The sequence below is a fragment of the Somniosus microcephalus genome, chromosome 6, assembly GCF_052327205.1.
Source record: "Somniosus microcephalus isolate GS21.2 chromosome 6, FLI_Smic_1.0, whole genome shotgun sequence".
NCBI classification, from domain to species: Eukaryota; Metazoa; Chordata; class Chondrichthyes; order Squaliformes; family Somniosidae; genus Somniosus; species Somniosus microcephalus.
The window spans coordinates 48,739,839-48,765,871 of record NC_140992.1 but is presented as its reverse complement, the minus strand read 5'-3'; the positions used below and the strand labels follow the sequence as shown (position 1 = coordinate 48,765,871).

The window sequence follows — 26,033 nt, the reverse complement described above, 5'->3', positions numbered from 1 at the left end:
GCTCTTCTCTGCCAATACTGCTCAGTGCTCCAGGATCACCATGGAATGCAAAGATAACCCCTTGCTTATTTTCATGGAAGGAGTTCAGCAAAGATTCACCAGGCTGATACCTGGGATGGCAGGAATGACGTATGAGATTGGGTCGATTGGGCTTGTACTCGCTGGAGTTTAGAAGAATGAGAGGGGATCTCATTGAAACTTACAAAATTCTAACAGGACTGGACAGACTAGATGCAGGAAGGATGTTCCCAATGGTCAGGGAGTCCAGAACCAGGGGTCACAGTCTAAGAATAAGGGGTAGGCCATTTAGGACAGAAATGAAGAGGAATTTCTTCACCCAGAGAGTGGTGAACCTGTGGAATTCTCTACCACAGAAGGCAGTAGAGGCCAATACATTAAATATATTCAAGAAGGAGTTGGATATATTTCTTAAGGCTAAAGGGATCAAGGGGTATGGGGAGAAAGCAGGGACCGGGTACTGAAATTGGATGATCAGCCATGATCGCATTGAATGGCGGAGCAGGCTCGAGGGGCCGAATGGCCTACTCCTGCTCCTATCTTCTATGTTTCCCCACTACCAAAAGTCTCCTTAAATCTTTCTCCCCTCACCTTCAACAAGTGCGAAAAGCTCATGGACTTCTTTGTCACGAAGACTGAGAACAACCATTCAGCTGCCACTGCCGCATTCCTCCCTTCCCCACCAAGTCGAAGCCCCCCCCCCCCCCTTGCCCTAGCCTGAAACTAGCATCTTTCTCTAGCTTCTCTCCTATCTCCTCTCATGCCTGCACCAAGCTCATCTAGTCCACGAGACCGACCTCCTCTCCTGTTACTATTCCCACGAAACTTCTGACCACCCAACTTCCTTTCCTGGCTATGCTAGCTGATATTGTAAACCAATTGCTTTCCTCAGGTACTGTCCCTTTCCCACCTGACATCATCACCCTTCTCCTCAAAAAACCCACCCTTCACCCCTATGTCCTTGCAAACTACCTCCCCATCTCCAACCTTCCTTTCCTCTAGTCTTTGAACACGTTGTTGCCTCCCAAATCCTTGCCCATCTTTTCCACAATTCATTGTTTGAACCTTTCCAATCAGGTTTTCACCTTGCCACAGCTCTGAAACAACCATGAATCAAATTTACAAATGACATCCTATGTAACTGCGACCATGGTGCACTATCCCTCCTCACCTTTCTCAAACTGTCTGCAGCCTTCGACACTGTTGACCACTCCAACGCCTCCAGACTCTACTATTCCAATGCTCTCCTGGCCGAGCTACCCTCTTCCACACCCCACAAGCTCATCCAAAACTCTGCTGCCTGTATCTAAACTCGCACCAAGTCCCATTCACCCATCTCACATTTGAAGAGTACCCAAATCTGAACTGCTGACCCTTTTCTACCCAATTAATTTGGCCCAGATCTTATTTTGCTGATACAAAAAGAAAATACTACAGATGCTGGAAATCTGACATAATAAACTGAAAATGCTGGAGAAACTCAGCAGGTCAGGCAGCATCTGTGAAGAGAGAATGAGTTAACGTTTCAGGTCGATGACCTTTCGTCAGAACTGGCGAAAGGTCATCGACCTGAAACATTAACTCTGTTTCTCTCTTCACAGATGCTGCCTGACCTGCTGAGTTTCTCCAGCATTTTCAGTTTTTATTTCTTATTTTGCTGAGTTGTGTCTTTTTCCAGTCATCATTATTTTCTGTCCTTACAATGAACTTACTATGTGTGGTTGCTATTTGTTTTCCTACTCTTACTTGTCCCACTTTATTTTCCAGACAAAAATCACAAAGCACTCTATCCTTAGTAAAAATCAGAAGGAAAAACTGCACATACTGATAAAACCAGAAAATGCCAGAAATACAGTAGAGAGAAAACGTGTTATGGAAAATCATAACCTGCCTTTACTTTTTGCAAATACTGACTGACCTCAATGTCCACCATTTTTGGTTTTAATTTCAAGGCTTCTTTCCTTGCTGGACTACAAACTAACTTGTCTAGGAACCAGAAATTTCTGAAAGTACCCAGATCAGCATGATCTGGAGAGAACAGAGGAGTTAACTTTTCAGGTCTGGGGCTTTCGATGATCTTGGTAGTCCTAGATAAATTGTAAAAAGTGCACCCCACTTTGACCACACACATCACCATTAGTCTATCTTACAATAGTTAAAATCACCCAATACAGGAAACTCTCTTTACTAGCACCTAAATAACCGGAAATCTCCCAACCGGCAAAATTCAGGAGTAGGTTCAGGTAAGTTTTACTTCATATTAGTGGTCGTGTAACCAGGGTTCCTGGATCTGTGGCCGTGTAACCGGGGTTCCTGCACCTGTTGCCATACAACAGGGACGCCTGGATCTGTGGCCGTGTACGGGGCTCTCGTACCTTAGTAAGTATACCTCTCTGTAATCCGGACTTTTTGATTAACCGGCACCACGCCGGTCCTGGATAAAAAAAAAAGTTTCCTGTATTACTACTTTGTTCTTTCTTGGAAGAGGGGAAGACCGTGTTGGGGGTGTGTGGGGGGGGGGGGGGGGGGGGGGGGGGGAAAGAGAGAGAAAGAGAGGAGAACAGGACCTAATTTGAGGCTTTCAAATTAATAGAGTGCAAGAATGAGGCTCAGCATCTTGTATTGCCATGGGACAACAGAATGAAGGGCCACGAGTATAAACTGAGACAAAAAGATATTCAGACAGAGTGATTGGTTTTTGGAACAGCTTGGTTTCAGGGATAAATAAATCTCTTCACGCTAAAACTGGGCCAGTATCTTGATGCAGAATAAGTTATCGAATACAACTAAGGCAGTTTGAAACTATCTAGCTTGCAGATTTTGTATTTTTAATTGGTATACATTTGCCTCTGAGTCAGAGGCTGTGGGTTCTAGTTCCACTTAATGACTTGAAAAGTTGGCCGAGAAATAAAAATGCCTTTAAAAAAAAAAATTGATTAAGTGTTGAACATGTCACTTCAAAAACATTTACACATCAGCCCATGGTTCCTATGGTGTTTTCCAAAAGAAAAGCAAAATACGATTAAAAGAATTTATGTTTCATTAAAATTCACAAAGGAGATCAAGTTACTAAATGCTGCATACTCGAGTAGGTTTTGCCAAGGCTGGTCAAAATGTTTCAGTATTTTCAACTAAATGTAAAATGAGTTTTATGTAATCTAAAAAGTTTTAAAAACCATTTCTGATATCCTTCCTGGATTAACAATTGTACAAGTGTTGTAAATGTAACATTCGAACATGGCATATGGATGGTATTGTGTTCATTTTCAAAAAGATTGAACACCTGTAAAGCTTCACCGTCGCTCCATTGTGGCCACTTGCACTTTCCTTAGTCTTGCCGTGTGCGCTACAAACATTAAACCTTCACAAAGCTTTAATGTAATTGGAGTTTCAGGCTGCATTGGCCTATGATGTCAGAACCCTAAATGGAAAATATAGACGAATGCTGCTTAAGATATTGTGTAGCAAGTTGCTTCTGAAATCATAGAATAGTACAGCCATTTGGCCCACTGAGTCTGTGCTGGCTAGTTCAAAGACCCCTCCCCCAATATCCCTGCAATTTTTTCTCCAAGTATTGAAGGAGAAAAAAATACTGTAATTCCCCTTTGAAGACTATTATTGAATCTGTATCCATCACCCTATCAGGCAGTGCATTCCAAATCCTAACCACTTGTCGTGTAAAAAAGTTTTCCCTCATGTCGGCTCGTGTTCTTTTGCCAATCAACTTAAATCTGTGCCCTCTGATTATTGACCCTTCAGCCATTGGAAACAATTTCTCTTTATTTACTCTATCTAAACCCTTCATGATTTTAAACACTGCTGTCAAATCTCCTCATAGCCTTCTCTGCTCAGAGAACAACCCCATCTTTTCTAGTCTATCCACGTAACTGTAATCCCTCATCCCTGGAACCATTCTAATAAATCTGTTCTGTACACTCGCCAAAGCCTTCACCTCTTTCCTCAATACTCCAGCTGGGACCGAACTAGTGTTTTACAAAGGTTTAGCATAACTTCCTGGCTTTTATACTCTATGCCTCTATTTATAAAGCCCAGGATCCCATATGCTTTATTAATTATTAATGAAATTAAAAAACACATCGAAGAAACACCTCTTACTTCATAGTGTTCAACACACCTACATCGGACATTCTTTTTTCCACGAAAGGGCATTGTACCCTCGTTGTGGTACTGGTCGAGAATCCAGTGGTCGTCAGTTCAAATCCATGGCAAGATGTGAAACTGAATTCAATAAATCTGCCGAGATGTGATGCCCCCATTATCCTTCTTCATCTTTACCAGATGTTTTTGTGTTGTGACCCCTCGTTGGAGAACATAGAAACATAGAAGATAGGAGCAGGAGTAGGCCATTCGGCCCTTCGAGCCTGTTCAGCCATGATCTCATTGAATGGCAGATCATCCAAATTCAGTACCCTGTCCCTTGATCCCTTTAGCCTCAAGAAATATATCCAACTCTTTCTTGAATATATTTAATGAACTGGCCTCCACCGCCCTCTGTGGCAGAGAATTCCACAGGTTCACCACACTCTCGGTGAAGAAATTCCTCCTCATTTCAGTCCTAAATGGCTTACCCCTTATCCTTAGACTATGACCCCTGGTTCTGGACTCCCCGGCCATCATAAACATCCTTCCTGCATCTAGTCTGTCCAGGCCCGACAGAATTTTATAGGTTTCGATGAGATCCCCTCAATCTTCTAAACTCCAGTGAGTATAAGCCCAATCGACACAATCTCTCCTCATACGTCATTCCTGCCATCCCAGGTATCAGCCTGGTGAATCTTCGCTGCACTCCTTCCATGGCAAGAACATCCTTCCTCAGGTAAGGTGACCAAAACTGCACACAGTACTCAAGGTGCGGCCTCACCAAGGCCCTGTACAACTGTAGCAAGACATCCTTGTTCCTGTACTCGAACCCTCTTGCTACAAAGGCCAACATATCATTTGCCTTCTTAACCGCCTGCTGCACCTGCATGCTTACCTTCAGCGACTGCTGCACACCACCACCCAGGTCTCTTTGCACTTCCCCTTCTCCCAATCTATTGCCATTCAAATAATAATCTGCCTTCCTGTTTTTGCCACCAAAGTGGATAACCTCACATTTATCCACATTATAGTGCATTCGCCATGTTTCTGCCCAATCACCCAACCTGTCCAAATCGTACTGGAGTTTCACGACATCCTCCTCACAGCTTACCTCCCACCCAGCTTTGTGCCGTCTGCAAATTTGGAGATATTACATCCAATTCCCTCGTCCAGATCATTAATATATATTAATATATATTGTGAACAGCTGGGGTCCTAGGACCGATCCTTGCGGTACCCCACTAGTCACTGCCTGCCACTCGGAAAAAGACCTGTTTATTCCAACTCTTTGCTTTCTGCATAAATGAAAAGATAAAAGGTGGAATCAGGTGCCCAAACTTAGCAATTGTTTCCAATGCTTCCTTTTGCAAATCACCATGTAGCTGTATAGTTATGTCCCATTACTGGGAACTCGTATTGCCCGCCTATCTGTAACTCATGTTGGCCTGACACACCTGCTAGCTTGTGTCAATGAGCACTTCTTTCCCCATGATGGAAGTTGCTTTCTTTTTATCTCTGCTTTCCAGGAGCAGCCACGGTCCATTTACCTTTCTTCGGTATGGAGACTGATTAAGATGGAATCCTGTAGAATTAAGGGGAAAGTGGCAGCATGGATACAAAATTGGCTCAGTGACAGGAAGCAAAGGATAGTGGTGGATGGATGTTTTCCCAGACTGGGAGGTGCTTTGCAGTGGTGTTCACCAAGGTTCAGTTTTGGGTCCATTACTCTTTGCAATTTTTATAAACAACCTTCCTGGTTTGGGCTACATGTAACTGACGTGCCACCCTATCTGGCTGACTCAAAGCCATCAGGACAACTAGTGGTCGGCAATTAATACTTGCCAGTCTTGCACGAACAAAACAAACCTATTATAGCAGAGGTCAACTAAACCCATTAAGCATTTCATCCACCGGCAACCCACAACCAAATTTTGTTTTTTGCAGAAATTGTACTTTGCTGCTCAAAGGTGAAATACTTGGGACAGCTGAAAAGGGTGTCTGATTAGGGCATTTATGAAGTTGAATTAACATTAAAATATTGCACAAGATTGTAACAATTTCAGAATGTTGCTGAGCATTTTAAAGTTAAAGATTTTTTAGAAAGACATGATCTGGAAATAATATTTACAGTAAATCTTCAAATCTTATGAAACATTTTCAGTTTTAGTGACTAGTTCATAGTGCTGGGCCCATGAATTAAAATAACGTGTGCCGTTTCATTTTTCAAGTGGAAAATTGGGATGGTAAGAGGATAAAGGGATATAACCAAGTGTAGTGAATGCAATCATAAAAGCCTCTGCTTTAAAAGGTAAATAACCAGAGACTTGTCTCAAAATTTCATGAGAATGGCACAACAAATTCAAATCTACTCAAAAGCTAAAATGCCATAAATATGCTAATTTGTGTCATAACTGATTTATTAAACTCGTGGTGGATGTATGAAATTTTCATAGTACTGTATCCACTTGAACTGCAAAACGCACCCAGCAGTATTATAAGGCGCTTTTACTCGAGTTTAGACATGGGTGGTTCTCATCCACACAAATATAAATGGCCAACAGAGAACCAAGTGTCTGCAGCCAGATTTGTCTGCAGGACAGGTAGATAAGGTGGTTAAGAAGGCATATGGGATACTTGCCTTTATTAGCCGAGGCATAGAATATAAGAGCAGGGAGGTTATGATGGAGCTGTACAAAACGCTAGTTAGGCCACAGCTGGAATACTGTGTGCAGTTCTGGTCGCCACACTATAGGAAGGATGTGACTGCATTAGAGAGGGTGCAGAGGAGATTCATCAGGATGTTACCTGGGCTGGAGCATTTCAGCTATGAAGAGAGACTGGACAGGCTGGGGTTGTTTTCCTTAGAGCAGAGAAGGCTGAGGGGGGACCTGATTGAGGTGTACAAAATTATGAAGGGCATAGATAGAAAGGAACTTTTCCCCTTAGTAGAGGGGTCAATAACCAGGGGGCATAGTTTCAAGGTAAGGGGCAGGAGGTTTAGAAGGGATTTGAGGAAAAACTTTTTCACCCAGAGGGTGGCTGGAATCTAGAACTCACTGCCTGAAAAGGGCAGTAGAGGCAGGAACCCTCAACATTCAAGAAGCATTTAGATGAGCACTTGAAACGGTCCGTAGCCTTGTATGCTATGGCAAGTGCTGGAAAATGGGATTAGAATAGATAGGGCTTGATGGCTGGTGTGGACACGATGGGCCTCTTTCTGTGCTGTATAACTCTATGACGATGACTCCATGAGATTAAGCACCCCATTGCAGTAAGTCAAATACATGGAGCTTCTCCTGCATAGGACTAATGTGCATATCAGTCCCCAAAAGGCCTACAGAATTCTGCATGCAAGCATAGTTAATGTAAAACTTGAAATGATGAACACAGATGTTACTCTCCCTTGACTGGAGCAAAAAATATTAAAGTAAAAGCACCTACAAGTGCTGTCTTCCATCTTAGGTTGTGCCTGGACTTGAGCTATTTAGCTCATACAATCTGACAGCACTGGACTTTGAGCTGTTTAGAATCATAGAATCTTACAGCACAGAAGGAGCACATTTGGCCAGTCGTGTCTGTGCTGGCTCTTTGAAAGAGCTGTCCCATTTAGTCCCACACCCCAGCTTTTTCCACATAACTCTACAAATTGGTCCTTTTCAAGTACATGTCCAACTGCCTTTTGAAAGTTCCTATGGAATCTGATTCCACCACCCTTTCAGTAGTGCGTTCCAGACCTTAACAACCCTCTATGTGAAAAGGTTGCTCCTCTAGTTCTTTTGCGAATTATTTTAAATCTATGACCTGTGGTTACCGACCCACTTGCCAGAGGAAACAGTTTCTCCCTACTTGCTCTATCAAAACCCCATATAATTTAAATGCCTCTATAAGGTCTCCCTTTAACCTTCTCTGCTCAAAAGGAAAACAATCCCAGTTTCTCCAATCACTCCACATAACTCAAGTCCCTCATCCCTTGGTAAACCTCCTCTGTACTCTTTCCAAGATGTTGACATCCTTCCTAAAGTGTGGTGGCCAGAGCTGTTCACAATACTCCAGCTGAGGTCTAACCAATGATTTGTAAATGTTTAGCATGACTTCCTTGGTTTTGCATTCAATGCCCCCCATTTATAAAGGCAAGTATTCCATACACTTTCTTAACCGCCTTATCAACTTTCCCTGCCTCCTTCAAAGATTTGTGAATATGCACCACCAGGTCCCTCTGCTCTTACACCCCCTCAAAATAGTAACCTTCAGATTGTACTGCCCCTCCATGTTGTTTCTCCCAAAGTGCATCACTTCACACTTATCCACATTAAATTATGTCTGCCCATTTCACCAGTTTGTCTATGTCCCCCTGAAGTCTGCTACTATCCTTCTCACTATTTATTACGTTGCCAAGTTTTGTATCATCCACAAGATTTGAAATTTCACACTCAGGAAAAAATACTGCTGGTTATTGGTCTGTTATTCAGAATGGCAATGAGAGCAATTTATATTGTTCTAGTGCAGCCAACTCCTGAGACTGCAGCAAAGTAAGCTTGATAAAGTTGCTTTGACTAACAGTTAACTAAAAACCAGGTCTTCCTGGCTGCTAATCTTAGCAAATCTGGCAAGTTTATGCTCTGTTTCTGCCAGTTACATGTAACCCACAATACCGAGAGCCAGTGCTATTAGCACAGCAGCAAATGCAATATAAAAGCAGCTTAACTGTATTATACGATTCAGATCACACATTAAAGGATATTGTTAGTGATCGAGAAGTGTAATTTACATATAATTACCAATACATGAAACCCCCATGCCAATTGATTTGCCCTAGCTAGCAGAGCTACTCATTTTATTTAAACCAGGATGCTCTAACTTGACACCAAAACAAAGTATTCTATTGAAAGCTAATGTAAAACTCAGTGGGAATAAATCGTTGCAGTAAAACTATACAACACTTAGACTGGAGGGCAAAACCCTCATAACAACTACTGAAGGTAGCCCGTTGAATTTGAAATTCACACCTATCACACTACAAGCATCTTTTACATGGCCTTCGTCAGGCTGCAGATTTCACATACGTTCCGAATGAAACAGTTTATAAACTGTATTTATGACTTATTAAAAAGAGGCGGTGACAAACTAGTACAGAGAAAGGCAAGGCGATTTAAAAGCGAATTTTATACCTCCTAGAAATGTCAGTGGGGCGCAGAAAGTAAAGCTGGTGAAACGCTTCCAGACATTATACCACCTTGAACAAATTTCTCGGTTTGAAACAGGTTCAGGTATATTTAATTTCTTAAAAGAAACGTTACTGTACGCTGCGAACATTCGTGCCGAATCATCGGGGAACCATCCTAAACATAAACCGCAAAGACGACTCGATTAAACTAGGCGAATTTGGTCTCAAATAAAGGAAACGGTCAACCGGGATCAATTATTTACCACGATGTAAGTCGCAGTTAAAGTTCCGCGGCCTAACTTCTGCGGGCAGCCCGAGCCCTGCTCAGAAACCCCTCATCGCGCCGCGGTGGTAGTTTGTATTTGAAATAAGATGGTGGGGGGGAAGAGAGAGCGAGAGCAGGAGAGAAGGCCGGCCAGGGCCCGGGGCAAGCCTCAGCCCTACTCTCGGCCCCCCGAGCCTCAGTGACTCTGCAGGAACCGGCATTGTGTTGGCGGTGACACAGCAAACTCACTCTCCGGCTCCCGAAACTCCCCGGGTCGCCATTTCCCTCCCACCCACGCCAGAAAATTACATTACCAGCTCCTGCTCCTTGTCGCCATTCTCCTTCTTGTTCTTGTCCTTGTCCTTGCCGGCCGCCGGCTTCTCCTCGCCTTTCCGCGGCGCCTGCTGGCCTTTCTTCGACGACTTCGAGTCCTCCATAACCGCGCGCAGCAGCTTGGGTAGCGCTCGCCACACCCGCTGAATGCCGGGAAACACCGCCCCTCTCCATCGTCACCCCGCCGGCAACAAACCTCGTTCTTACAGCACCAAACTCGAAAAAAACACGGTCCATTCATTAAAAACCGGTCACAACATAGTAAGATTAAGATGGAGAGCAACAGAAGTAGGACGACGACTCAGGTCGTAGATTGGAAAAGAGAAAATTATGAGCAGATGAGGGTGGAATTAAAAGAAGGTAAACTGGGAGAAAAGTTTGAAAAGCAAAGAGACAGAATAACAGTGAAAAACGGTTAAAAAGGTAATCAATAGAGTTCACGAGAAATGTATTCCACTAAAAGCCAAAAGCAAGCAGGAAGAAGAAGAGGAAGAAAGACTTGCATTTAAGAACATAAGATAAGAATATAAGCCTGACATCGGTAGTGGGGAAAATGCTAGAGTCCATTATTTAAAAGATGTAATAGCAGAGCACTTGGAAAACAGTGACAGGATCGGACAAAGTCAACATGGATTTACAAAAGGTAAATCGTGCTTGGCTAATCTACTGGAATTTTTTGAGGATGTAACTGGTAGAATAGATAAGGGAGAACCAGTGGATGTGGTGTATTTGGACTTTCAGAAGGCTTTCGATAAGGTCCCGCATAAGAGATTAGCGTGTAAAGTTAAGGCACATGGGATTGGGGGCAAGGTACTGACTTAGAGAACTGGTTGGCAGACAGGAAGCAAAGAGTTGGACGAAACGGGTCTTTTTCCAAATGGCAGGCAGTGACTAGTGGGGTACCGCAGGGATCGGTCCTAGGACCCCAGCTATTCACAATATATATTAATGGTCTAGACGAGGGAACTAGATGTAATATCTCCAAGTTTGCAGACGACACAAAGCTGGGTGGGCGTGTGTGCTGTGAGGAGGATGCCAAGAAACTCCAGTATGATTTGGACAGGTTGGGTGATTGGGCAGATGCAGTATAATGTGGATAAATGCGAGGTTATCCACTTTGGTGTCAAAGACAGGAAGGCAGATTATTATCTGAACGGCAATAGATTGGGAGAAGGGGAAGTGCAATGAGACCTGGGTGTCCTTGTGCACCAGTCGCTGAAGGTAAGCATGCAGGTGCAGCAGGCGGTTAAGAAGGCAAATGGTATGTTGGCCTTCGTAACGAGAGGGTTTGAGTACAGGAACAAGGATGTCTTGCTGCAGTTGTACAGGGCCTTGGTGAGACCACACTTTGAGTATTGTGTGCAGTTTTGGTCACTTTATCTGAGGAAGGATGTTCTTGCCATGGAGGGAGTGCAGCGAAGATTCACCAGACTGATACCTCGGATGGCAGGAATGACGTATGAGGAGAGATTGGGTCGACTGGGCTTATACTTGCTGGAGTTTAGAAGAATGAGAGGGGATCTCATTGAAACTTATAAAATTCTAACAGAACTAGACAGACTAGATGCAGGAAGGATGTTCCCGATGGCGGGGGAGTCCAGAACCAGGGGTCACAGTCTAAGGATAAGGGGTAAGCCATTTAGGACAGAGATGATGAGGAATTTCTTCACCCAGAGAGTGGTGAACCTGTGGAATTCTCTACCACAGAAGGCAGTTGAGGCCAATTCATTAAATATATTCAAGAACGAGTAGTTTGGATGATCAGCCATGATCTCATTGAATGACAGAGCAGGCTCGAGGGGCCGAATGGCCTACTCCTGCTCCTATCTTCTATGTTTCTATGTAAGAAATAGGAGCAGGAGTAGGCCATACGGCCCCTCAAGCCTGCTCCGCCATTCAATAAGATCATGGCTGATCATGGACCTCAACTCCACTTCCCCGCCTGATCTCCATATCCCTTGATTCCCCTAGAGTCCAAAGATCTATCTATCTCAGCCTTGAATATAATCAAAGACTCAGCATTCACAGCCCTTTGGGGCAGAGAATTCCAAAGATTCACAACCCTCTGAGTGAAGAAATTCCTCCTCATCTCGATCATAACTGGCCTACCCCTTATCCTGAGACTATGCTCCCTAGTTCTAGGCACTCCAGCCAGGGGAACCAACCTCTCAGCATCTACCCTGTCAATCCCCTTCAGAAGCTTGTATGTTTCAATGAGATCATCTCTCATTCTTCTAATCTCCAGAGAGTATAGGCCCATTCTACACAATCTTTCATCATCGGACACCCCTCTCATCCCAGGAATCAATCTAGTGAACCTTCGGTGCACCGCCTCCAAGACAAGTATATCCTTCCTTAGATAAGGAGACCAAAACTGTACAGGTATGGTCTCACCAAGGCCCTGTACAATTGTAGCAAGACTTCCTTACTCTTATACTCCAACCCCCTTGCCAACATGCCATTTGCCTTCCTTATTGCTTGCTGTACCTGCATACTAGCTTTCTGTGTTTCTTGCACGAGGACACCCAAATCTCTCTGAGCACCAACATTTGAAAGTTTCTCACAATTTAAAAGATATTCTGTTTTTCTATTCTTCCTACCAAAGTGAATAACCTCACATTTCCCTACATTATACCCCATCTGCCACCTTACTGCCCACTTACTTTATCTATATCCCTTTGCAGACTCTTTGTGTTCTCCTCACAGCTTACTGTCCCACCTAGCTTTGTATCGTCAGCAAACTTGGATACATTACACTTGGTCCCTTCATCTAGGTCGTTAATATAGATTGCGAATAGCTAAGGTCCCAACACTGATCCTTGCAGCACCCCACTAGCTACAGTCTGCCAACCTGAAAAAGATCCGTTTATCCCTACTCTCTGTTTTCTGTCCGTTAACCAATCCTCTATCCATGCTACCATATTACCCCCAACCTCATGAGCCCTAATCTTGTGTAATAAACTTTTATCTGGCACCTTATTGAATGCCTTTTGGAAATCCAAATATACTACATCCACTGGTTCCCCTTTATCTACCCTGCTAGTTACATCCTCAAAAAACTCTAATAAATTTGTCAAACACAATTTCCCTTTCATAAAACCATGTTGACTCTGCCTAACCATATTATGATTTTCTAAGTGCCCTGTTACCACATCCTTAACAGTGGATTCCAGCATTTTCCCGACGACTGATGTCAGGCTAACTGGCCTGTCGTTCCCTGTTTTCTCTCCCATCTTTCTTGAATAGTAGTGTTACATTTGCGACCTTCCAATCCGCTAGGACCGTTCTAGAATCTAGGGAATTGTGGAAGATCAAAAATGCATCTACTATCTCTTCAGCCACCTCTTTTAGAACCCTAGGGATGTAGGCCGTCAGGCCCAGGGGATTTGTCGGCTTTTAGTCCCATTAGTTTCTCTAATACTTTTTCTCTACATATATTAATTACGTTAACTTCCTCACCCTCATTAGATCCTTGGTTCCCCATCATTTTTGGAATGCTTTTTGTGTCTTCTACTGTGAAGACAGATATAAAATATTTGTTTAACGTTTCTGCCATTTCCTTATTCCCCATAATAATTTCTTCTGTCTCAGCCTCTAAGGGACCAACGTTTACTTTTGCTACTCTCTTCCTTTTTACATACTTGTTTTTATATTACTTGCTAGTTTTCTCTCATTCTATTTATTCCCTTTTTATCAATCTTTTGGCTATCCTTTGCTGGTTTCTGAAACTCTCCCAATCCTCAGGCTTTCTACTATTCTTCACAACATTATAAGCTTCTTTTTTGAATCTAATTCTATCCTTAACTTCTGTAGTTAGCCACGGTTGGATCACTTTTCCCGTGGAGTTTTTGTTTCTCAATGGAATGTATTTTTGTTGAGAATTATGAAATATTCCTTTAAATGCTAGCCACTGCTTATCTACCACCATACCTTTTAATCTATTTTTCCAATCTACCTTAGCCAACTCGCCCCTCATACCTATGTAATTGGCTTTATTTAAGTTTAAGGCTCTAATTTTGGACTTAGGCAAGTCACTCTCTATCATATTATGATCACTCTACCCCAGAGGATCCTTTACTATGAGATTGCTAATTAACCCTGTCTCATTACACAATACAAGGTCTAAAATAGCCTGTTCCCTGGTTGGTTCCATGACGTATTTTTCTACGAAACTGTCCCAAATGCATTCCATGAACTCATCCTCCAGACTACCTTTGCCAATTTGATTTATCCAGTCTATATGAAGATTAAAGTCCACCACGATTATTGCATTACCTTTGTTACAAGCTCCTACTATTTCTTGATTAATATTCTGTCCAACGGAATAGCTACTGTTAGGGGCCTATATACTACTCCAACCAGTGTTTTCTGCCCCTTGTTATTCCTTATCTCCACCCATACTAATTCTACTTCCTGATCTTCCGAGCCGAGATCCTTTCTCTCTGCTGTCCTTATGTCATTCTTTATTATCAGGGCTACTCCCCCTCCTTTTCCATTCTGTCTGTCTTTTCGAAACATCAAGTACCCTGGAACATTTAGTTCCCAACCTTGATCACCTTACAACCACATCTCTGTAATGTCTATTAAATCAAACCCATTCATCTCAATTTGTGCCACTAGTTCGTTTATCTTGTTACGAATGCTTTGTGCATTCAGATAAACAGCCTTTAATTTAAATAGCGCCTTTCATGACCACCGGACGTCCCATAGCACTTTACAGCCAATGAAGTACTTTTGAAGTGTAGTCACTGTTATAATGTAGGAAATATATAAGGGGCAATGTGGATGAATAAAGAACTAAAGAAAACAGTGAATCTAAAGAAAAAGACATAGAAGACATACTTAGATACTAAAGTAAAAGAGGACAAAGGGAATATGAAGAACTTAGGACTTAAAAAAAAAATTAGGAAGGCAAAGAGAAATTACAAAATTAAATTATCAAGGAATATATAAAGAAATAATAAAGTGTCCTATAGACACATAAGTAACAAAATGAAAATTAAAGTAGGGATAGGACCACTAAAGGATGAGCAAGATAAATTTGCAGGTAATGACAGAGAAATGGCAGAAGCTCGACACCATCCAGGACAAATCAGCCCGCTTGATTGGCACCCCATACACCACCTTAAACATTCACTCCCTCCAGCACCGGCATACTGTGGCTGCAGTGTGTACCATCTATAAGATGCACTGCAGCAACTCACCAAGACTTCTTCGGCAGCACCTCCCAAGCCCGCGACTTCTACCACCTAGACGGACAAGGGCAGCAGGCACATGGGAGCACCACCACCTCCAAGTTCCCCTCCAAGTCGCCCACCATCCTGACTTAGAAGTATATCACCGTTCCTTCTTCGTCGTTGGGTCAAAATCCTGGAACTCCCTCCCTAACAGCACTGTGGGAGTACCTTCGTCACATGGACTGCAGCAGTTCAAGAAGGCAGCTCACCACCACCTTCTCAAGGGCAATTAGGGATGGGTAATAAATGCTGGTCTTGCCAGCGACGCCCACATCCCATGAACGAATAATTTAAAAAAAGTATTGAATAACTACTTTGCCTCAGTTTTTACTAAAGAAGATAACAAAATATACACTTCACTAGAGGATGAGCTTAAAAAGAATATTAATACTGTTGGGATAGAAAGGGAGAAAATAATTGACAAACTAGCAAAACTAAAAGAGGATAAAACCCCAGGTCCGATGGTATGCACCCATGCATACTCAAAGGAACTAGGGAGAAGATAGCAGCAGCAATAGTTTATAAATACAAAAGTTCCATAGAAGACAGGGTAGTGCCAGAGGACTGGCGGATGGCTAATGTTGTTCATTTGTACAAAAAGTGAATTAGAACAAAACCTGGGAACTATAGACAGTCAGCTAAACGTCAGTGATAGAAAAGATACTGGAATCTGTACTAAAAGAAGTGATGGAAAAGCATCTAGTGACAGAAAATATAATAAAAAATAGTCAGCATGGATTCCGAAAGGCTATGTCATGCTTAACTAACCTAGAATCATCAAATCAAATCAAATCAAATCAAATCAACTTTTATTGTCATTGTTAGTGCACAAGTGCAGTACAACGAAATGTAGGCTTGCGGCTCCCGAGAGTGTATATTTGGATTAAGACATTTAAACATTCAACATACATTTGGCTTGTAGTATATTAACATAAATATAACCATATAAAGTGCATTGGCAGATGTGCAGGCTTTAGAGTTTATTTGTGGAGTTCAGTAGGATGACAGCCCTGGGAAAGAAGCTGTTCCTAAATCTGGTCGTACGGGTGCGAATGCATCTGTAGCGTCTCCCAGATGGCAGGAGGGCGAACAGACTGTGGCTGGGGTGGGTAGGGTCTTTGATGATGGACCGTGACCTCCGTAAACAGCGTTTCTGGTATATGTGCTCTATGGTCGGTAGCCGGGTGCCGGTAATGCGTTGGGCAGTTTTGACTACCCGCTGCAGGGCTTTCCGGTCATAGTGGCTACAGCTGCCATACCATACTGTGATACAGTTTGTCAGGATGCTCTCTATAGTGCAGCGGTAGAAGTTAGAGAGGATCAGGGGTGACAGATTACATCCCTTCAGCCTCCTTAGGAAATATAGGCGCTGCTGGGCCTTCTTCACCAGAGAGGAGGTGTTGAGGGACCAGGAGAGGTCTTCCGTGACATAGAATGGTTACAGCACAGAAGGAGGCCATTCAACCCATTGAGCCCGCACCTGGTAGAATTCTTTGAAGAGGTAACAGAAAGAGTAAACAAGGGTAATGCAATAGATGTCATATACTTGGATTTTCAAAAAGCCTTTGATAAGGTACCACGGGGGCAAAATTTGGTTGCTTTGCGCTCCCGTTAGCGCCCTATGGAGCACAAAGCAACTAACGCCTGGGCGCAGCACCGCTAACGCCTCCCGTGAAATGCAGAGGAAGGTTAGTGGTGGCGGTAGCCGGGAGCGCCCCGCGGCGCTGCGCTTCCGGCGATGACTTCATCGCTGTGCACAGCGCTCCGTTCGTGCCCCGGCTGCAAACTTCGGTCGCGCCCCCTGACTTACCACCGGACGCTATGTCCGACAGGGTCAGGGGGGCGTACATGCGGTCGGGGCAGCAATATGTAAAGGGGCGGTGCTGGGTGGCCTTTTTTTTTTTGCTAGCCACCTGCCAGCACCTGCACCCTCTGCCGTCCCCCTGCGGAGTGCCGGCCGCGATCGGGTAGCCCAGCACTCCTCTTGATTGCTGGGCTCTTTTGCCAGCATCCCGATCCCTGGTGGCCCGGCTGGGCCCCGGGTCGTGCTGCACAAGGCCCCTCCCCTTTAATAAGGGGAGGAAAGCCAGCAGTACTGCGAAGTGCTGGCGGGCGTGGCGCTGTGGCACGTAGCGCTGCGATATTCCTTGGGAGCGCCCCAAGAGGGAGGGGGAGCACTTCCAGTAGTGCCCCGCCTCCTTCTTAGGGCGCTACTATTGAATTTTGGGCGCGGGGGCGCTAACTGTTCAGGGCGCTAAAAGTAGCACCCTAGCGAAGTTAGCGCCCCAAAGGGGGCGCGACTGAATTTTTGCCCCATGGCTCATGACATAGGTTAGGGCATGTGATGTCAGGGGACAAATAGCTGAATGGATAGCAAATTGGCTAAAAAAATAGAAAGCAGAGAGATGGTAGTTATTCAGATTGGAGGAAGGTAGAAAACGTTATAGAGTCATAGTCATAGAGTCATAGAGTTATACAGCACAGAAAGAGGCCCTTCAGCCCATTGTGTCCATGCCAGCCATCAAGCCCTGTCTATTCTAATTCCATTTTCCAGCACTTAGTCCATAGTCTTGTATGCTATGGCGTTTCAAGTGCTCATCTAAATGCTTCTTGAATGTTGTGAGGGTTCCTGCCTCTACCACCCTTTCAGGCAGGGAGTTCCAGATTCCAACCACCCTCTGGGTGAAAAAGTTTTTCCTCAAATCCCCTCTAAACCTCCTGCCCCTTACCTTGAAACTATGCCCCCTGGTTATCAACACCTCTACTAAGGGGAAAAGTTCCTTTCTATCTACCCTATCTATGCCCCTCATAATTTTGTACACCTCAATCAGGCCCCCCCTCAACTTTCTCTGCTCTAAGGAAAACAACCCCAGCCTGTCCAGTCTCTCTTCATAGCTGAAGCGCTCCAGCCCTGGTGAATCTCCTCTGCACCCTCTCCAATGCAATCACATCCTTCCTATAGTGTGGCGACCAGAACTGCACACAGTATTCCAGCTGTGGCCTAACTAGCATTTTGTACATCTCCATCGTAACCTCCCTGCTCTTGTATTCTATGCCTCAGCTAATGAAGGCAAGTATCCCATATGCCTTTTTAACCACCTTATCTACCTGTCTTGCTGCCTTCAGGGATCTATGTACATGTACATCAAGGTCCCTCTGATCCTCTGTCATTCCTAGGGTCCTACCATTCATTGTGTATTCCCTTGCCTTGTTAGTCCTCACAAAATGCATCACCTCACACTTTTCAGGGTTAAATTCCATTTGCCACTGTTCTGCCCATCTAACCAACCCATCGACAGGTATATCATCCTGTAGCCTGAGGCTTCCCTCCTCACTATTTACCACTCCACCAATTTTCATGTCATCTGCGAACTTACTGATCATACCTCCTACATTCATATCTAAATCATTAATGTACATTACAAACAGCAAAGGACCCAGCACCGATCCCTGCGGTACATCACTGGACACAGGCTTCCAGTCACAAAAACAACCTTCGGCCATCACCCTCTGCCTCCTGCCACTAAGCCAATTTTGGATCCAATGTGCCAAATTGCCCTGGATCCCATGGGCTCTTACCTTCTTGACCAGTCTCCCATGCGGAACTTTGTCAAAAGCCTTACTGAAGTCCATGTAGACCACATCAACTGCACTACCCTCATCCACACACCTAGTCACCCCCTCGAAAAATTCAATGAAATTGGTTAGACATGATCTCCCCCTGACAAAGCCATGCTGACTATCCTTGATTAATCCTTGCCTCTCCAAGTGGAGACTAATTCTGTCCCTCAGAATTTTTTCCAATAATTTCCCTACCACTGATGTTAGGCTCACTGGCTTGTAATTCCCTGGTTTATCCCTACTACCCTTCTTGAATAATGGTACTGCGTTAGCTATCCTCCAGTCCTCTGGCACCTCCCCTGTGGCCAGAGAGGTTCTGAAAATTTGTGTCAGAGCCCCTGCAATCTCCTCCCTTGCCTGACACAGCAGCCTGGGATACATCTCGTCTGGGCTTGGGGATTTATCCACTTTTAAGCCCGCTAAAACCTCTAGTACCTCCTCCCTCTCAATACTAATTTGTTCAAGTATATCACAATCCCCCTGCCTGATTTCTAAGCCTACATTGTCCTTCTCCATAGTGAACACAGATGCAAAATATTCACTTAAAACCTCACCTACATCTTCCGGCTCTACACACAGATTGCCATTTTGGTCCCTAATGGACCCTACTCTTTCCCTGGTTATTCTCTTGCCCTTAATATACTTATAAAACACCTTGGGATTCTCCTGTTCCACAAGGATCAGTGCTGGTATCACTGTTATTCATAATCTCCATTAATGATTTGGATTTAGGAATAAGTAACTCAATATCAAAATTTGCAGATGATACCAAACTGGGGGGTGAGGGGGTACTGCTGACACTGAGGAAGAATGCAACATAATACAAGAAGACATGAGAACATTTATGACTGGGCAGTTAAGTGGCAAATGAACGTTAACATAGATAAATGTGAGGTGATGCACTTTGGTAGGAAAAACAGAAACATCATTTACACCTTAGAAAATAAGAAACTGAACGGGGTAGAAGAGGAAATGGATCTCGGGATACAGGTGAACAAATCATTAAAAGCAGCATCACAAGTCAGCAAAGCAATTAGAAGTGCTAACTAAGCACTGGGATTTATTTCTAGGGATATAGAATTCAAAATTAGTGAAGTTATGTTAAACTTATATAGGACCCTGGTCAGGCTGCACTTACAGTACTGTGCACAGTTTTGATCTCCATACTATAAAAAGGATACAGAAGCACTGGAGAAAGTGCAAAAAAGATTTACAAGGCTGGTAGCAGAACTGAGATTACAGCTATCGGGAAAGATTGAACAGGTTGGGGCTTTTTTCTTTAGAAAAGACCTGATAAGAGGTCTTTAAAATTATGAATGGGTTGGACAGGGTAGATGGGGAGAGAATGTATCCACTTGTGGGAGAATCCAAAACTAGGGGCCATAAATACTATATTATAGGCCATAAGTAAAAGATAGTTACTAATAAACCCAATAGGGAAATAAGGAGAAATTTCTCTACTCAGAGAGTGGTTAGAATGTGGAACTTGCTACCGCAGGAAGTGGTTGAGGCAAATAGCTTAGATGCTTTCAAAAGGAAACTAGATGAGTACATGAGAGAAAAGGGAATAGAATGATATGCTGAAAGGCTGAGATGAGGTAGATGGAATGGGAGGAGACTCGTGTGGAGTATAAACATCAACATAGACTAGTTGGGCCGAATGGCCTGTTTCTGTGCTGTATATTCTATGTAATGGTCCCAACCACTGACCTGTTCAGTTTTGGGCTTGATGAAAGCTACTTTTACTTACTAACACAAAGTTACATGTCAAAAATCTGTCATTTTGAATAGTCAAGAAGAGCTCAGAACTTTAGCAGTTCTTTAGATGAAAGGTAGCACAACATAAGAATGATTGAAATGGCTATTCATTCCATCAAGCCTACCCCTGCTAGCCAGGCACAATCTATCCTATCATGTATTCTATCTCACCAATTTAATTTTCTGAGAGAAAGTTCCTCTTATCTCTAGGGTAATCAAGTAGAAGACTAGAATATTTATTGTCACTACTGAACTCTGATTAGTTTCATTCCACAGATGATAATTCTTTGCTGCCAACTCAGGAAATGTATATTTCATGTAATATTTGGTTATCTCACTATTTATCTCGATAAATTTCAAACCCATTCTGAACTGGATACTTGTTCAGTTATTTTTAAAATCAAGAAGAATCAGACATAACATTAGGAAGTCAGAACAGGCAACACGAGTAGGGTACAAGTCTCCAGAGTTTAGGTTACAGCTCTACAAGGCACCAGTGAGACCATACTTGGAGTATCGTGTTCTTGGCACCACACAACAAAAAACCATTGGAGCGAGTACAGAGAAGAGCACAAGACTGATCCCAAGTATGAAGGGCTATGAGAAAGATCACAGTTTCACTGGAGTTGGATGAATCATGTAATGTGATCTCCAAAACACTGGTAAAAAAAAACTGAGGGATGATGAAAGCAATTTTATAATTGAAAAGAAAAGAATGGTAGAGATGCTTAACAAATATTTTACCTCTGTATTTGCAGAGGAGGATGAAGAAAAATCTGTAGGACTTCTGGGGATGATGCAAAGAAACACCAATAGATATAAATATTAAAAAGAAAATTGTATTAAAAGGGTTAATAGAAGTACATTGAGAAGTCGCCAAGCATGGATGGCAAACACTTGAAAATACTGAGGAAGGTTATTGATAACAGTGGTACCGACATAAGAAAACTACTGGGCACTTGGTCTGAGTATTAAACAAGGCTTTAATCAACTGTTTCACAACATGGAGGTCTAGTTGTCCTTCACTAGTTTCTATTTACAAAATGTCCTGAGCAAGCTGGGCCCATGTCCGAGTATTTATACTCTCCCTGGACAGTGCCACCAGCAGGCCGACCAGTATTATTTCATAAGTCATTTCTACATGAATGGCAAGATTCATGTCATTCTTCCCATCTGAAAGATTGGAAGTCCGGCAGCTTCTTTCTACTGAATTAATCGGACTAAGGATAGATGCAGTCGTTTGGATCTCCATCGGTGGTCGGAAGGCACGTCTCCTCGGACTGTGTTTTGGTCCCTGGGTTGCTTAGTTCGTACCGGCGGGCTGGCAGAGTCCGTGTCGCCTTGATCGACCTGAGGGGGACTGGGGAGATCGTGGCTCCGGGTGCGTTTGGATCTCCGTTGGTGGCCGGAAGGCACGTCTCCTCAGACCGTGTTTTGGTCCCTGGGTCGCTTAGTTCGTACCGGCGGGCTGGCAGAGTCCGTGTCGTCTTGATCGACCTGAGGGGGACTGGGGAGATCGTGGCTCCAGATGCGGGCCCCCACAGGCGCAGAGCTGGCTTCACCCTGCCCAGTAGTCGGTGACTGACCGGCGTCCTGGCTTCAGGTGGCCTTCCCGCGGGGAGCGCTCTGTTCCCTGGGTTGATCCGGCGGAATAGCTGGCAGATCGCTTGACATCCCAGGTAGGGCATCATCCTCAGAGGAGCGCAGGGTATCGGCGTCATTAATACGGATCCCACCATTGATTGGGTCCGTGGGACCGGTTGGGCAGGGAGCTAGAAGTGACACTGCGGATTCCCGGCCATCAGGGTACCGCACGTATGCGTACGTGGGATTGACATCTGTCAGTTCCACTTCGTCGACGAGGGGATCACTCTTAGAGGATTGAACAAATCTTCGGAGCAGCACGGGACCAGGAGCTGCCAACCATGATGGTAGGGACGTCCCATGAGTGGAGCGACGCTGGAACCCGAAGAATCGTTCGTGAGGAGTAGCGTTGGTGGATGTAGAAAGAAGAGACCTCATGGAATGCAATGCGCCAGGGAGCATAGTTTCCCACTGCTGGTCTGATAGGTTGTGTGACCTCAGTGCAAGACGAACAGCGTTCCAAATGATAGCGTTGCATCTCTCAACCTGTCTGTTTCCAATAGGATGATACGGTGTCATTCTACTTGTGGTGATTCCCCGTTGAGAAAGATAACTTTTGAGTTCGCTTGACATGAAGGAGGGACCCCGATCAGTGTGGATGAAATTGGCCGTACCACAAAGGGAAAAGACCTGATCGAGGCATTTGATAACTGTGGAAGTAAGCATGTTGGGACAGGGGAAAGCAAAGGGAAAGTGTGAATATTCGTCCACCATAGTCAGTAAGTAGGTGTTTCGCATTGAGGAAGGCAGTTGCCCTTTAAAGTCAATGCAGAGTCGCTGCATAGGCTGTGTACTCTTTTGGTGGGTACTTTAAACAAACTTGACTGTAAATTAAACAAACTTCAAATGAAACTTAAACAAATCAAATTAAAATTGTGTTGGCCGGGTTGATGATGCACTCCAGTCCCCGCGGCGCCCACCGGTCGCGGAAATACTCAAGCGTGCCGGCGGACACCGCGTGCTCCATCTCCAGGGCCACCCGGGTGCGAACATGGCCGTGGAAGAGAGGCAGGCAATCTGGCTGAACGACCCCCTCGATCGCCCGCTGCCTGGACCAATTGATGTTTTTTTTAGCCAGGCCCAGGAGCAGGCCTACAAGGAGGTCCTCCAACCTGCCCGCTCCCCTCCGCACCGGGTGACCGTAGATCAGGAGCGTGGGACTGAAGTGCAACCAAAAATCGAGGAGCAGCCCCTTCAGGTAATGAAAGAGGGGCTGCAACCTCTCACATTCTATGTAAACGTGAAATATTGACTCCTCCAGGCCGCAGAAAATACAGGCGGCCTGGGAGTCCGTGAACCTATTTAAAACCATATTGCACGGGATCGCTTCGTGCAACACCCTCCAGGCCAAGTCCCCGATGGAACAAGGGAGGACTCCCGCGTAGAGAGCCCTCCATTGGGGACCTCCGCCACCGCCGGTCGGCAAGATGCCACGCCAAGGCATGTCCGGACAGCAGACGAAGATGGCAAAGTGGAGAGTGTGCAGGAGCAGCCCGTACAGGAAACCCCTCTGCGCGGAATGAAAAGGCACGGAGGGTATTTCCTCGAGACGGCTCAAGTTGCGCATAGGCTGTGTAGCGTGTATGAGCGAGCCATCCGACAGACGGAAGAATTGCGGTTTTAATTCCGCACAAATTCTACAAGTGGAGCATGTTCTTTTCACGTCTTCCGTAGAAAATGGGAGATTTTTAGATCGCACAAAGTGTAACATACGGGTAACGCCAGGATGGCATAAGTCAGTATGAAGATCCGCAAGAGTCAAAGTTGACATGGAAGAGCAGAATGCACGTGTGAGAGTATCCGGGGCCACCTTCTCTTTGCTGGGTCGATAATGTATGGTGTAGCCAAAGGCGGCCAATTCCATCCTCCAGAGCTGTATTTTGTTATTCTTGACCTTAGTGCATTTCCGGTTATCCAACATAAAGGCCACGGAGCGCTGATCGGTTATAAGCGTGAAATGGCGACGAGCGAGAAAATGACTCCATTTACGTACTGCTTCAATGATAGCCGTAGCCTCCTTCTCGACAGGAGGATAATGGAGCTCGCTACCCTGTAAAGTTCTGGACAGAAATGCAAGGGGTCGACCACCTTGATTCAAGATAGCTGAGATCGCCACCTCCGATGCATTGCACTCGACCACGAAAGGGAGATTTTCATCGATGGAACGAAGCGTGGCTTTTTCCAGTTGTTGCTTGAGGAGGTCGAAAGCCGAAATAGCCATTGCCTCCAACGGAATGACTTCCCGTGAAGCAGGGGCTGGATCTTGTTGGAAAAGTGGGGTATCCACTTCGCATAATAGGCGAACATGCCGAGGGCCCGACGAAGAGAGCTGAGATTCGTAGGAGCAGGGAGCTCCTGAAGCGGACGAAGTCGCTCCGGATCCGGTTTGATGACACCATTGCCCACCCAGTAGCCAAGGATGTTGACTGATGGTACTGATTTCACAGATTTGGACTCATTTAAGTTTAAGTTGCGATGATGGAGAACGTCAAGAAATTTCTGGAGGTTGGCATCATGCTCCTTCTGGTCATGACCAGCAATGGTGATACTATCCAGATATGGAAAAGTGTCCATTAAGTTCTCCTGTTTGACTAAGCTATCCATTGCCCGTTGGAAGAAAGCCACTCCATTGGTAACCCCAAATGGAAGGCGACAAAACTGGTAAAGCTGACCATTGGCCTCAAAGGCCGTATAATTTTTGTTAGAGTCCTTTAACGGTACTTGATAGTATGCGCTCTTTAAGTCAAAAGTTGAAAATACCTTGTAGTTGGTAAGGTTATTGACCATGTCATCGATGCGTGGTAGTGGGTAGGCACCCAGGTCAGTATACTGGTTAATAGTTTGCGAGTAATCGATGCAAAGACGTTTCTTGTGTTGCTTCAGAGGATTTTTAACAACGACGACTTGAGCCCGCCAGGAAGATGAACATGGCTCAATGATACCGTCAGCTAGAAGGTGAGAGATCTCTGCCTCGATAAAGGATAGATCGTCTTGGCTGAAACGTCGTGATTTAGTGATTATGGGCTTACATCGGGGGGAAAGATTGGCAAACAAGGAGGGCTCGTCGAGCGTAGCCGCCGAAAGCGCACAAAATGGTACTTTGGAAATAGTAAGCTCCGGCTTTGACCCTCCAAACTCGAAAGTGAGTCTTTTGTGTTGTTTCTGGAAATCCTGTCCCAGGAGCACATCACTGCATAGGTTTTTGAGCACCCTGAGCCGGGTGGAGAAATAAGTGCGGCCATTGAGAATAAGGTCGACAAGACAAAAGCCGGAAGAGTTGGTGGTCAGTGTTGTCAGAGCCATTGCAATTTCCCTGTCCGGAGGGTAAATACGCAGTTTTAACTTACTGACAGCCCGCTCACTAATGAAGCTGTCAGAGCTGCATGAGTCGATTAATGCACTCAAAATGTGTCCATTTACCGAAACTTTTGGGGCTGCATGGGACAGACTTTGGGGAAAAACAGCTGTGATGGGAGGAGGAGCAGTTTTACCCTTGACAGCTGTAACCTTAGTAGTGGCTCTTGGGGGAGGAGCAGTTTTATAGATAGTAGCTGCAAAACTAACAGGAGCTCTCGACCGGTATACCTTAGAAAAGTGGCCTTTCTTACTAACAGAGGCTCTTGACTGGCATACCTTAGAAAAGTGACCTTTCTTGCTGCAATGATTGCAGGTTGATTTACGAGCAGGACAAAATTTCCTACAGTGGAATGCACCTCCACAGAAGAAACACTTCCTTCCAGATTGCCAAGATGCCGCTAGGGCAGGGTCGTCTTCAGTGAGGGCTTCTAGAGTAGGGTCGTCATCAGCTAGGATAGAGTCGTCATCAGTGAGGGCTTCCGCCCGAGGCCCATTGGAGGAGTCACCAAAAGTGATAGCAGCAGTCCGTGCACGC

General features: G+C 44.7%; 1 protein-coding gene across 1 annotated transcript in view; it reads right to left on the bottom strand.

Annotated features, from left to right (window-relative positions):
• Positions 1 to 10,031, bottom strand: part of psmd2 (proteasome 26S subunit ubiquitin receptor, non-ATPase 2) — an 81,979-nt gene extending 71,948 nt beyond the window's left edge. The window contains exon 1 of the mRNA XM_085990159.1: positions 9,863 to 10,031. Within this exon, the coding sequence (XP_085846285.1) occupies positions 9,863 to 9,985 (123 nt within the window). The 5' untranslated portion in view covers positions 9,986 to 10,031. The remainder of the gene's footprint in view (positions 1 to 9,862) is intronic.
• Positions 10,032 to 26,033: the final 16,002 nt, after the last annotated feature.